The sequence below is a fragment of the Chiroxiphia lanceolata genome, chromosome 4, assembly GCF_009829145.1.
Source record: "Chiroxiphia lanceolata isolate bChiLan1 chromosome 4, bChiLan1.pri, whole genome shotgun sequence".
Lineage (NCBI taxonomy): Eukaryota > Metazoa > Chordata > Aves > Passeriformes > Pipridae > Chiroxiphia > Chiroxiphia lanceolata.
In genome coordinates this window covers 62947166-62961045 of record NC_045640.1, presented here as the reverse complement: position 1 = coordinate 62961045, position 13880 = coordinate 62947166, and the positions used below count along the sequence as shown (strand labels likewise).

The following is a 13880-nucleotide window of genomic DNA, read 5'->3' as shown; positions in this document are numbered from 1 at the left end:
TCGAACAGTTTACAGATATTTTTAGATCAAAAGAGAAGGCTGGAAGATGCTTTGGTTTCTCTGAAATTTCTGATGCTTATGAGTAGCCTGTCTCAGCTCAGCTGAATCCTGCGTCATCGCAAAACCATGGGCAGATTTCACTTCTCTCCCAGTGACCTCACTGCTGTCCTCAATCCGCACGCTGACTAGGGCTCTGGTGGTTTTTAAGTGCTCTATAAATGCCAAGAAAGAATTAATGCCAATTTTGTCTCTGTTTTTTCAAGGACAGGGTAAAGAAATAGCCATTAGCATTAACGTTAGCAGAGCACCTCAGAGCCTTGCATGCAGCAGCCAGCTTTGCCTCAAGGAAGGAAGTTTAGTTATGTAGCACCCCTGCCCATCACTGGCCAAAGCCTGCCCTGTACAGAACCAGGTACACGACAGGGGAATGGCTTCACCCTGCAGCTCATGCTGTGCACGCTGGCAAGACCACCCACAGCACAGAGCCAGGGAACAGCAGCTTCTCAGCTGTTGGAAACAAAGACATAGAATGCTCCGTACTTGTGACTTGGGCAAACTCAAAGATTCTACTTTTCAGGATGTTTAGGCATGGGCACAGGAAAGGAGCAGGGCCAAGCAGGAAGTGATTCCCTCCTGAACTGCTGGGCCTCCAGGCACAATTCCCTGGGAAGGCAGCAGCACCTTTGTCCCAGCTCCCTGCTGAACAGGATTCATTGCACAGGACAGACCCTGCTCTGACCCAGTGCCCTCCCTCTGCTGAAGCAGAGATCTGATGGTTTTGACTTCTCAGGACTTAAGACTCTGGATGATGTTTCCATCCTTCTGTATGACTGCATCTTGCCTGGATGCTTTGTGTCTGCCTCACTTGTGTGCTATCAGCTGCTACACCTTTTCCTCCCCCTTCCAAAACGAAACAGAGTTCAAAAAAAAAACCTGTTGCCAAAAGTAGCCTCTTCCAACTTTCTCTCCTGGCAGTTTGAGCCTCAGAGTTGGGCTGGAAGCACTAAACCTCATTAAAATTAGAAGGCACAGGCCCCTGGCATCCAGCTGAACATGCAGCAGGCAAGTCAGCTTCCTAGATTAGAGGATGGTGCCAGGGGAGAGGAGGAGACCTTTGTCTCCAGTTCGGTGGGCAGGCTGATGCTGTCAGCTCTCCAGCACCACTCACCAGATGATTGCTCACCATGCTCCCCAAATGACTACTCACTACTCCAGCACAAACAGTCCAGCTCTCCTCCCATAATGAGCTCTAGCACTGGGAGAGGGCCCACACACTGGGTGGGTCTCTGCCTCCACCAACCCAGTAAGATGTTTCGTACTTCCCCCACACACTTCCCCACCACCACCAGTGCACACACACACTGCGTCAGGAGGCCAGCTTTCATCTGCCTGCTGAATAGTGGCCAGGCAGTTTTTCAGGCAGCTCAAGCACACAAGGCTATCCCTCTGCAGAGGCAGGAGCCAAAGCCAATGCAAAACAAGGACAGCCTTGCTATGGCTCCTGCAAGGAGGTCTGGCCACACTTGCACGTCTGCCTCACTGCAGCCAAGTCCAACCAACTGCAGCAGGGGAAGGGGCAGCTCAGAACGAAAACATTAAGCTACAACCACTGTTACAATTGATTGCTTCAGCTGACTATAAAAGTCCTATTTTCCACACTTACCGCTATTCTCTAAACCTACTATTTTCTACCTACGGTCCTTTTTTCTACACCTTCCAGCACTGTAGAAAACAGTTATAACTTCATGGTCTGGCCAAAAAGAAAAAAATATTAAAAGGCAAAACCCCTTTTCATACCCTCAGTCTCCTGTAAAACACACAGTTTCTGACATTTTCATAAGATGTTGCCATTTCCAACTTGTGCTGCCATCCAACACCCAGTGCCCTGGCAGTGGCCCTGCCTGAAGGACCCCCAAAGACAGCAACAGGCACCAAGCGGGAGCCCAGGACTCTTCTCCCTCTGCCCCATGTGCTGCCTGGGTTCAGGGAACCAGGGTTTCCCATCAGGACCCACTTTTTCTGTTCTCTACATGAGCTGCAGCCCATCTGCATCTGAACTCCTCCCCCTTCATTTATGAAGAAGGTGAAATAAGCCTCAGAAACACCTTGTCTCACCCCAGCCTCCAACTTCTCTCCAAGCTCTCGGGTGTCCAGTGTGGCACAGCGAGCTTGTATGTCCATGCCAGCCCTGGACTGCAGCAACTGCTGGACAGATCAGCACAAACCCCTTCCAGATGCCTTCTCCCTTTTTTCTAAAATGCCACCTAAGGGCCTGGGCACAAGTCCCTTCAGGGTTCCAACTGTGTGGCCATGATAGGAGACATCCTGTGAACTACTCCAGGTGCACAGGGCAGGGTAGGAGGAGCCCAACACATCAATCCCTTCTACTGACACAACAGGATCCCATGGGCATAGAAGGCACTACAGTGAGATTGGGTTGGGGAAGATATGAAACAGTAAAAAATACAAAGTCAGCCAAAGAACAGAGACAAAAAGCCAGGCATAAGAAAGAGTCCAGTCAAGAAGAGCTCTCTCATTTCCCAAAGCCAGGTTATTGTATTCTGAGCTGCTCAGAACACCGAGAAGCCGGTGTCCAAAAATGGGTTGAGAAAGATCCTCATTTCAGTCTCCCTCCAGAAATCCCCATCCCCCTGGTGCTGAGGCCCCTGCACAAGAGGGATGGCACACAGGATTCCTGATACCAGCATCTGACAGTCTTCCCCTCTTTTTCACATCAGCCTCGCTTTACTTAGCACAGCAGTTGTTAATGTTTCAGCTCTGCAGTGGGGAAGCACATTTTATTGTTAGCCTATGTGGTAAAATAAAATCTGATTACAAGAAATTGCTTGGCTTCAGTTGTAACATCAGTGTTAGTTACAAGTGCATGTTAGTTTCTGTGATTGCAGGGAGGGAAGATGGAAGCAGAGATGAGGATGCATACTAAATTCTGCTGACATTTCCCAGCACAGCACTCCCAGGGGAGAGAGCAACACTTTTGCCTCCTTGACAGCAGTTGCAGCAAACCCAGACCAGCAGGTCCATATGGGTCACATTGCTCTGCCTAGTGGCATCTCCTGGAGAAGAAGCATCTGATCTGCTCCCAGACCCTTGAGGCTTCCTCCAACCAATGCACTTCCTTTACCTGTAGAAAAGTCCATCCTGACTCATCGACAGAAATTCCTCAGAGCCTGTATACTGCCATCCCCACATGCACATGTGGCCAAAGATAAAAAGCTAGAGCCACATAACTCTGATAACTCCCCAGAGCCTGCCTGCACCAGCTCAGGGGCTGGTGGGCCACAGCTAAAGAAGGTTTTTGTGGTCCTTGCCTGGGTTTCTGGTGTTTGACACAGCCAGCTCTGGGGGTGCCAACAAACCTCTCCTTCATGGGGCTGCTTCAGAGGGATGCCTCTGCCAAGCCCACGATGTCAGGGGGCAGCCCAGATGCCAATAATCCTGCCAAATTTAGTAGGAAGAGACAGGAATTTCTACCTTTGCTGGATCCGTCATCTCTGTCCTCATGGCACAGGTAAAAGGGAAAGAGTGCCTGAGGTTCTTCAGATTTGCCTGGAGCACAGGTCAGTGCAGCCAAAGGCCCAGCAGCGCTTTGTGATGGCTGAACACTCTGGTGTCCAAAGAGGAACAGCTTCACTGCTCACTCAGCCATTCATACTGCCCAACTGTAGGAAGTAGTCAGGAGTACCTTGAACCCACAGGACCAAGTGACCATCACATGCATCCAGGGATCAGCACACACCCAGATTTTATTTTTCCCATTCCTTTATCACGCTCACAGTGACCACCAGACATGTAGCACACAGGACAGAGGGAAACTAAACAGATCGCCACCAATGCACCAGGGATGAAATCACGATGGGGAATAAAAATACATACTTAGAGCTGAGCATTGTGAAATTCACAGACAAGGCCTTAAGGAATCACTTCCAGCAAGAGTTAAAACAAGAGGGGAGTGAACAATGGGGAAGGCAAAACATCTGACAGGCAGGAGTGTTCTCTACTAGAGCATGTCACAGCAGGATCTGGAACACATACAGGAGCACTCTCGTGTGACCTTGCCCACTCACTCCTGCCCCATGAACAGGCTGCCCGGGGAAGAGGTGGACTCACCAGCCCTGGAGGTATTTAGAAGATGTGTAGATGTGGCACTTAGGGACATGGTTTAGTGGTGGACTTGGCAGTGTAGGCTAATGGTTGGTTTCAGTGATCTTAGGGGTCTTTTCCAGCCCAAGTGATTCTGTGATGCTTTTCTGTCTATGCAATTGGTATATGGGAGGGCATGTTCCCCAGCTGTACCATGGACACAGACCTCAGACCATTCCCAGGCATGAAAGGTGAGGCAACAGCATGTTACAGCCATCCTCAGCTCCAGGGCTCATCCCATTTTTAAGGAGAGAAGCACTGTTTGAGAAAAGACTGTTCCTGTCAGAGATGATGGGAGATCAGCTCTTGATGCTAGGAGGGAAGGAACATCATAAGAACTTGACTATTAAGAGTGACAGCTGTAAAACAATGATTTCAAATGGGTCAGAGGAGGAAAAGCCAGTCCAAAACTGCTCTGGAGATAAGTAGGGCTATTCCCTGGTGCAGATGTGCACCTCAGAGATGCAATTACCATTCTGATGCTCCACCTCTTCTCCACTCATCATCTAGTGGACCAGTTGCTGTTGAAAGCATGGTGGACAACAAGGCTAGCCTCCTGTATTCCACAGAAACCTCCCAGAGCTGCTCCCTGCTCATGGTCAGGAGCTGACAGACACATCTCTCCTGGGAGTAAGGCGAGGAAAGGTCTGTCTGTTCACTGAGCCGTTCCCAACAAGGTGGCTGCAGACACCTCCACACAGGTATCCAAGAAGAACACATTTGCTATCTGTTTCCTGACCCAAGACCTTGCCTACAGAAATCACCTGAGCATAACCAGTTTCCAGGACGCAGAGGGGGCTCCTGTCAGGGCAGCAGCAGGAGAGACAGAGATGTTTTCATGAACCATTTCATGTCTGTGAAACATAGACAATATTCTTCATCCACAGAGGTCTCAGAGGTACCAAGTGGAACTTCCTTGGAGCTAGGATTTTTTATTTACAGCAGAGTTTCTAACACTGTGCTTCGAAATGGCTGAGGACTAAAACCAGCCAATAACCAGAAAGCCAGCAGGTGGCACTCAAGAATATGCAAGACTTCCGAAATGAGCAAGACCAATAAAACTCACATCTGCAGAGCACGACAGCAACATGTGCCTCATTACACAGACATGCCACCTACCAGAAGGCCCGAGAAAGAGGAAACGATCTCGGCGGTGCCCTCCAGGCACCACAATAACCCAAAGGGCTGACACCACAATTGCCTTAATCTCTTTTATTGAAGGCATCCAGGCAGCAGGATCCAGACCCTTGCCTGGGAGCAGCTTGTGCCTTGTTGGGGATGCAGCTGGGCAGCACCGCTGCTCCGTCTGTGCTCCCAGACAGCCAGCGCTCGTGCGCGGGGAAAGCTGTAGGTAAGCATGGCACAGGGCCCGCCACGGCTGAGCACGAACAATCTGCCGTTCTCAAGAGCACTGAAACACCTCCCAAAAGCTGCTAAAACAACAGCAACAAGCCTCCCCTCCCATGTGAGCACCATTAGAGCAAGGCCATCCTCCTCCCCAGCCCCAGGTTCTGGCAAGGCACATCGGCTGTGAACTGACGTCCGCTCGTCCCGCAGGCAGCTCTGCCAAACACATCCAGGTGATATGGGGTTTCTGGGTGGCCATGCCCGTGCCAGTTTTTAAATCTGTGAGTACTAGTAATGCTCAGCAGTCTGAAATAGGTTTTAAAACAGGTAAACAGCTCAATCTTTTTAGGGAGTGTTCTGTTTCCTAAAATGCATTTGGCTACTTCAAGCACTTCCTCTGTGAAGACTAAAAAGCACCTTTTTCCAACGAAAATCTGAGACCCTTAAACATCACGTGATCCCTCAGAATGGAGTCTTTAAGAAGTTATCATGAGCCCACCAGAAGAAACTGCTAGGAGCTGTTAGCATTGGGTCCTGTCATCTGTACATGGATTTCAGAGTTTTCTGGTTTGCTTTCCTAAAACGAAAAGATGACCTCACTGGGACTGCAACAGGATGGGCTTGGCTGAAGCAACGAGGTTCCTGGTTCAGGAGCATCATTTAATAGCACATGACTAACTTAGGGGATGAGCCATGCACAGAGTCTCCTACCAAGTTGCCTGTGGAAGGTGGTGCAGCATGTCCAGCCCAAAAGAGGACATCAGCGAACCACAGCCTCATCCACAGGCCGAGCTGACCACAAGGACCCCTTGGCATAAGTTCACTCCCTGGGCACCTGTATGCTTGGCCCAGCCAGCAGACCTCCTATCACACCACTCCCTGGTCTCTGCCCCACTCACAGCGAGGGGCTCCCACCCTGCTTTGGTTCCCCGTGTAAGTCTGCAGAGGATGGTGATTGATGCCTGCCCTCCAAACCTCTCTGTTGCGAAGCACCAGGAGCTCCAAGCCCTGCAAAAGCAGGTGGACAAGGACAGACCTGAAGGGGAACATCCATGTGCCAGTTCCCTGAGGCCTGGTCTGCACCATGCTCTGGGCTCTGGAGAATGGCCAGTGAACCCTGGCAAACCTGCTGGCCATGCCCAGCAAGCCCACTGGTGGGACAGGGGACAGACAAGACTCAAGGTACATTTCCCCAACAACTCCCAGAGTGCAGAGATTCCCCAAAGCAGCAGCTGTCAGCTACAAAACAGCACAGACAAGACAGCAAAGCACCAAGAAGAAGGAGGGATCGCAGATTGCAAGCTGCCCAGTTCTTGACTAGGAAAGAAAGGGGAAGGCAACAGGGTCTTCTCCGCACACCTCTGCACCAAACCACAAGTCAGGTTGGAAAAGAGCAAGGCAAGAGAGGTCCCAGTGAGCCGGATGGGGCTGCCACAGCAGGGGACATTCCAAATCCTCTGGGCTGGTTACATGGCTGTCCCATGGGCACAGCCCAGGGCTGCTCGATGCCTTGCACATACCGTCTGCTGCCTCTTGGGTCAAAGCAGCTCCCGGCTCATGGAAAATTTTGACATGAGTAATTTTATTGTTTTTGTTCAGCTTGGACTGAAATCAAATTCCACAGAGGCACTGGGATGGCCCTGAAAGCCTATGTTTTAACCAGTTTATCTGTACTTCCCTTGAAAGATAACCCAATTCCCAGATCTGCACCAATTCAAATCCTCAATTCTGCACCACTCAGATTGCTGTTTGGGATCCCTTTGCAACCCTAGCTCCATGTGGGGTGCAGGAAGCTGTAACATGGGCCTCAAGGTGTTAGCGTGGGAGGCAATGGGAACAGAGGAGCACAGATAATCCTGAGTAAACAACCAGCTGAGCCTTCGCTTGGCAGCGTTTTTCCATTGTCTATTATGTACAGCTGGACAAATGTCAATAAATTACCAATGGAAATGAGCCCTGCTGAGCAGGCAGTTTGGCTTGAACAGCTGTTTTCTAGGTGGCACAGTGGCATTTCAGCTCCACTTTGCAATTGGTGGTGAATCAACTGCCTTCGGAGGTGAGAAGGAGGAAAGCAAACCCTGCACAGAGGGAGGCTTTGTACCCAGACCCCCAGGGGAGAACACACCGAGAGGTGGATGTCTTGGGGGAGGAGAAAGTGAAAAGCCAAGCAGGCAGTGGTGAGTCATGGGAAGCTGCCCACTTCCTGCCAGACACCACGGAGGTCACAGCCAGCACTGGTGTGCCACTCCCCGCACACTTGTTCCCGCAGCTTACCCGGGGTGGGGGGGAGCAGTGGTGGGGAACACGGCAGGGAGCAATGCAAGGGCTTGCAGAGGGTCACTGGGAAGCTTCCCAAGTCCGAGGCAAACTTGGGAAGAGAAAGAAAACCACAGAGGGATGCATGGAAGGCTGCAGCTCCTCCATCTGCACCCTTCAGCGTACACACATCCCTGCGCTACCTGACACTACACTCGTACCTGCCATCCAACTTTGCCAGTGTGCCAGCCCTGCTCGGAAGGCTGGCTGGCAGTCACCACCCACAGAAAGGCAGCCTCACAGCTGATCCACACAGGGAAGGAGATGTGGAGAACTGGGGAGGGCAAGGGAAACATCTGATCGACACTTTTTCCTTCCGACACAACTTTACTGGTTGGTTCCTTCCACAGTGAAGCGAGGTAGGTTTGCTAACTAGAGCAACAGCCACCCTTTTTCATGCACCCTGAGTCTCTCAGAGGGACCTCAGAAACAGGTCTCCAGCCTGACAGAAAGCTACTTTTGTCTGACATATTCAGCAGGAGAGTCTGTACTTTCACCTTGCTCACTCCCTCTGAGGGGAGCAGACCTTGCAGCAGCCAGATGCAAAAGCAGCTTGGAGTGTCCAGCTGTCCAGGACAGCTGGAGCCAATGCACTCCCTCCCTGCTGTGGAGCCCCTGTAAAAACCACCCACCAAACTCCTGTAAAAACTTTGTGGTCTGCTTTAGGGTGGCTGTTAAAAATAACGATGTCAAGAAATGAGAGGCTCTCACTTTCAGCAAGAAAGGCATTAAGTTGCAAAGCCATTAAGACCTGTTTATTATTTAGCATCTGTTTAATCTCAACTAGGAAAAAATACCTCGCATGATGGAGACCTGAATAGGCAATTCTGTCCTTGGGCTCCAGCCTCAGGGATTTCTGTAATTAAGCAAAGTGAAATCAGAAATGATTTCAACTTGTCTTCTTGGAAAGGCAAAATAGAAAAAGAAAGCCCACCTGCCTGCACACTACAGGACCTAAAAGGGTTGAAAGCAGACCACAGGGTGTGCATTCTGGCCACACAGCTCCCACAGGCTCTCCTGGTCTCCCTGACAATCAAGCTATGGCCAAGGTAAACTATGAAATCAGCCTGAACACAACCAGGAATAGGGAGGCGAGAGGAGTAGGGCTCACAGAAGGAAACTATGCAAAACAAAACCACCCACCAAACCTCTTCTGGTCATGAGCAAGTCAGGTCATGGACTGTGCAAACCACACAGCCAGTGAAATCCAGGTCCCCTCCAGGGACACAGAAACAGAGGAGAGAAGCTGACAGAAAGGTTCGTTTCCCAAATGCAAACAGCAATGGTGGCTATTTCTAGGGGTTTAAGACAGACTGAATATCAAAAACCAAACCAGTGAAAAACAGATTTAGGACTTCTTCAAACAGAGGAAATAAACCTGATTTCTAAAGAATTTGGCTGGGGTTTCTGAACACCACCTCAACACTAATGATGGCAGCCTAACAATCCAAATTCCATGGCTGTGAGTTCCTGCAGCAGAGACCCTTCTTTCCTCTATTTGTATAAAACAGTCCCAGGCTGTTATGTTCTCCACTCACTCAAAAAGCTCCCCAAAGCAGGTCCTTTACCCATAAAATTGCACCAGCTGTAAGCAGCACTCAAGTTTTTATCCTCCTGGCCACCGAGATTTATATTAGTCGATACGCAGATCTCCCTGGTGAAGGATGATGCTGACATTCACCATCTATATAGACTCACAAACCCTGACAGACCTGGCACAATACTGCAGTGCTTCTATGTAGCTCATCCCCCAGCATCATTCTTTTGTAGAGAAAAGAGGACCTCGCTGTAGGATGGAAAAAAACATGTTGTATTTCATATTCTCTTTCCCAAATCGAATCCTCGGCTTTTCACGGCTAGCAAGAAGACAGGCACAGCAATCTATCTCACCTCAGAAAGCACCGTCGGATTCATCTTTTCCGTGCCGGCATCTTAAAGCTGTTTCTCGACTTTTAAACCCCCCCCCTAATGAGAAGATGTATCAAGAAACAAACGACGAGGTAATTTTCTACTCCAAACCGGAGCAGGAAAACACGGATGTTCAGAAAGTAATAAGGGGAAACAGCCCAACCAACCATCTAGAAAAGATATGCTCCATCAGACCTTTAAACCAAAACATCCGCTGCTTTACAGGGGATGGGGGGAGGGGGGTTTAAGAGAAAAAACCTGGTAAATGTAACCGGAGGGAGAGCGCCTCCTGTTTCTACAGCAACCGAGGGCCCGGCGCGGCGCTGGCAATGGCATCCCGGGAGCGGCCGGGATGGGGGGGTTCGGGAACAAAAGCGACCGCTCCGGTAAACAGGGCACGGACACAGGGACACCGAGGGGCGGCTCGCTGCCGCCGGGGGCCACCCCTCGCCCCCCGCCCCACCTGTAGCGCAGCCCCCGCACTCACCCCAGAGGAGGGTGAGGATCTGCGCCCGCGGCACCAGGCTGAGCGCGTAGACGGCGCCCAGGTGCAGCAGCCCCATGAGCACCACGTTGCGCCAGACGATGGCCTGCCCGCCGCCCGCCGCGCCCGCCGTGCCCGCCTCGCCGCCGGCCGCCCGCCGCGGCCCGGCCATCCCGCCGCCGGCGCGCTATGAGGGGCCGCGGCGGCCCCCGCGCAGCGCGGCCCCGCAGCGGCTACGGGCGGCAGGGACGCGCCGCCGCCGCATCTGTTGCTGCGGCCGCCGCCGCCTCCATGGAGCCGCCGCGCCGCCGGCTGCGCCCTCAGCGCCCCTCAGCGCGGCGGGGACGGGCGGGCGGGGGGCGGCCGCCGGCACCGCATAGCGACAGCCAATGGTGGCCCCCGGCCGCCCGCTCCGCCCCCGGGCCCGGCCCCGCCACCGGCTCCGGCTCCGCCCGGGGCCGCCTCCCGGCGCGTCCCCGCGGCCGCGCTCGCCTCCCCGGGCCCCTCCTGCCCCTACCTCTGCGGCTGGCATTCCTCCTGCCGGCATTCCTCCTGCCTGTACCTCTCCTGCCAGCACCTTTGCTGTCGGCATTCCTCCTACCTGCACCTCTCCTGCCCGCACCTCTCCTGCCCGCACCTCTGCTGCCGGCATTCCTCCTGCCCGCACCTCTCCTACTGGCTGCTCCCAGCGCTCCCGGGGCAGAAGGGTTTCAGTGGCCTTTAGTTGTGGAAGCTCGTGAAAGCAGAGTAAAAGACGCCGCCGGCGCAGGCGGTGCAGCAGTGCAGGAAGCAGGTATTCAAGAGGTGGTTCGGAAAGTTCATCCGACTGGGAGTGACAAGGTGGGCATTGAAAACAGACAGACAGACAGACAGACAGACAGACGGCATTTTATTAGCAGTGCACAGCCGAACGAAGAGCTGCCACACTTCTTTACTCTGTCCCACCGCGGACGAGTGTTGTTTTAGTGCTCAGGTGTGGTTTGGGGGGCTGCCGCCCCACTGTGTCCACCCCATTGCTCTGCCACGACCTCCCGCTGCCAGCTGGTGCAGGGGAGGAAGGACCCCAGGTTACGGAGGATGCCAGGATGGGTGTTGTTAATGGCCAGTTCACCCGTGGCAGAAGGATGACTGGAGCAGTGGCAGGCAGAAGGTAGCTCACTGTTAACTAGCGAGGCACTTCACCTGCTGTGGAGCAGGGAACATCCTGCACAAGCAGCGTGCAGAGGGTTTCAGTCATTAGGCGGGAACCAGAGGCTGAGTCCAGATAAAATGTTTGCCTGTGATGCATTTTGTTTAGTTTTGAATGTTTCTGGGAGGACTGGAGGGAAGGAGGCAGCGGCCCAGGAGTGCCAGCAGCCCTCCTCCCTGTCTGGGACTGGCTCCTCTGTGATTTACAGCAACAGTGCTTTCCTGCCCTGAGTTCCTCTGGTCAAGGTCAATTGTTAGGCTAACTTCAAGTATACCTACTACCGATCTAATATGTGATACCCATTTTCCTTTTTGGACTCTGTGATGTGATGATGGGGGCAGGCAGGAGAGAAGACTCCATCCTTTAATGATTTTTCCGTCTCTCAATGTGCAGAAGCAGAAAGAAGCCCCCATCCCTTATACACCAGCTGCTCCCTGGCTGCTGCTGGGCACAGCATGCTGTGGGTGACCCTCGGGCTTACAGAAGTAAACTGCACAGCCCAAACTCACCTCTGCACACCACGGCTTATACCGATATGCTGCCCCGAGTGTTTAAGGGAGGAAAGTCACAGCTCAGGGTGAATGAAACGGGAGCAAGGAAATATGGAGACCAGGGAGCACATAGCTTTGAGAAGGCAGGATGAAACTGTTCATCTTGACCTGGATTTTGCAGGCTGTTAAAGCGTGGCACAGGATAGACGTTAGTCTTGTACACTCGTGCAGATGCCAGTGGCACTGAAATCTTACAGCTGCCTTCCACGGACATTCCTGCCACCCTGGCAAGAGGCAGACACAAATTGCTTTGCAAGATTTCTGACTGATTTGAGTCACTGATGAACACATTCATGAAAGGTCCCTCTATGAGGCTTTGCACACAATACTGTAAGTTTCATATCCCACATTTATCTCCAGTTCATAGCAGTTTGCTTACAGAACAGCCAGCACAGCAGGGAAAGCAGGTGAGCAAAGATGACATGACAAATGTTGTGGCCAAAGGTCCTCTGGGAGCTGGGAGTGCTGATGCTTAGGGTGACACTATTGTGTTATTTCTGTGAAGGAAAAGTCCTCGTGCCCCTTCCAGGCAAAGCTGGCTGCATGCAGAGAAAGCTTGTCAAGTGCAGCAGCAAAACTGGAAAGGGAATGTTATCTGGTACCCCGCCCACCTGGCTCCAGAGGGGTCCCTGCTGCTCATGGAGTTGCTGTCCTGATGGAGGAGCAGATGAAGCCCAAGCCAGACCAAAGTGTCCTCTCTGAGAGTGCCATTGCACAGTGTGGGAGTGGAGCCCGTCACTGTCACCCTGATCCCAGAAATCACTGCTCAAGCAGTGGCGCCTCAGTGACAGCATCAACGTTTGTCCCAGGATCACTGCAGGGGCTGTGGGAAGCAGCACATTTGGGGACATGATGCTGTGAAAACATCTTCTCTCTTTTGAAAAACTACCTGTCTACATAGATCCTGATGTCAGGGCTACATGCCACAGACAGAGATCTGGACTGTCAGATTAAGGTCTTACTAGTACCCAGAAATGCAGAGAAAAGACTTTGCAAATCTGACTCATATTTCCCGTGGTAAAAAATAATATTGGAAAACATTCAGTGATCCAGAATCGCCTAGAGAAGAAATTTGAGGAGCTGCAACCAAAACAGCAACAAAGGCAAAAGGAGATTTTCTCAATAAACACTCCAGAGTTCATATGTTTAAAAACAAAGGATGTGCAAGTTTGAAAAAAAAAAAAAAAGCCTGAGTGTAGTCTAGACTTGGTTTTGTCTCCTGCACTTTGAGGTGAAGGTGTAAGGATTGCAGACATGCTGGAAATGAGAATTCAAGGCAGTGTTTTGAGAGAAACGTGACAGTCTCCCTCTCCAATGCACATCTCGCCTTTGCTGGCAATCTCAGCTGGACTTTCAGTTGTCATGCCTGTCTGTCTGCTCACTGAGTTTGGCCTCCTGTGCTGCAATAATGCCTCTTCTGTGCAGGTAAAAGACGCACCTGACATTTGGCTGTGGCCCAGGTGACCTGTACGTAGCCCCTGGTGCTGTCTTGTGTGTTAACCTCAAATGAGTCTCACTGTGTTATCTGTCTCAGCACAGCTCTTGCTCACACCTCACTGACGGGCCAGAGGACTGGCCTACAGACTGAAATCTGCTCGCAGGCAGCATTCAAGCGTGTGATTCCCCCTGGGCCAGAGCGTGCCTTTCTGAACCTGGCTGAAATGCTGCACCAGGCTGCTTAACAGATAGGCACAGGCTCTGAGTAGTGCTTTAGTGCTCCCTGCAAGTGATCACACATCCTCTGCAGCCTTGCCAGCAAGAGAGGGCTCATCCATCATCTGCACTGAGGTGAGAAACGTTGCCCATGACACAAGCCTGAGAATACCTCACTGGCAGATTTCTGCCACTGATGTCAGACAATGAACACAAGAACAAAGGACAAAGACCTAAATCTTGTGGGGCTTCCTATTCAGGCAGAAAACAT

General features: G+C 51.9%; 1 protein-coding gene across 1 annotated transcript in view; it reads right to left on the bottom strand.

Annotated features, from left to right (window-relative positions):
• SCD5 (stearoyl-CoA desaturase 5) overlaps nt 1–10388 on the bottom strand; it is a 31428-nt gene extending 21040 nt beyond the window's left edge. The window contains exon 1 of the mRNA XM_032685291.1: nt 10220–10388. Within this exon, the coding sequence (XP_032541182.1) occupies nt 10220–10388 (169 nt within the window). The remainder of the gene's footprint in view (nt 1–10219) is intronic.
• Nucleotides 10389–13880: the final 3492 nt, after the last annotated feature.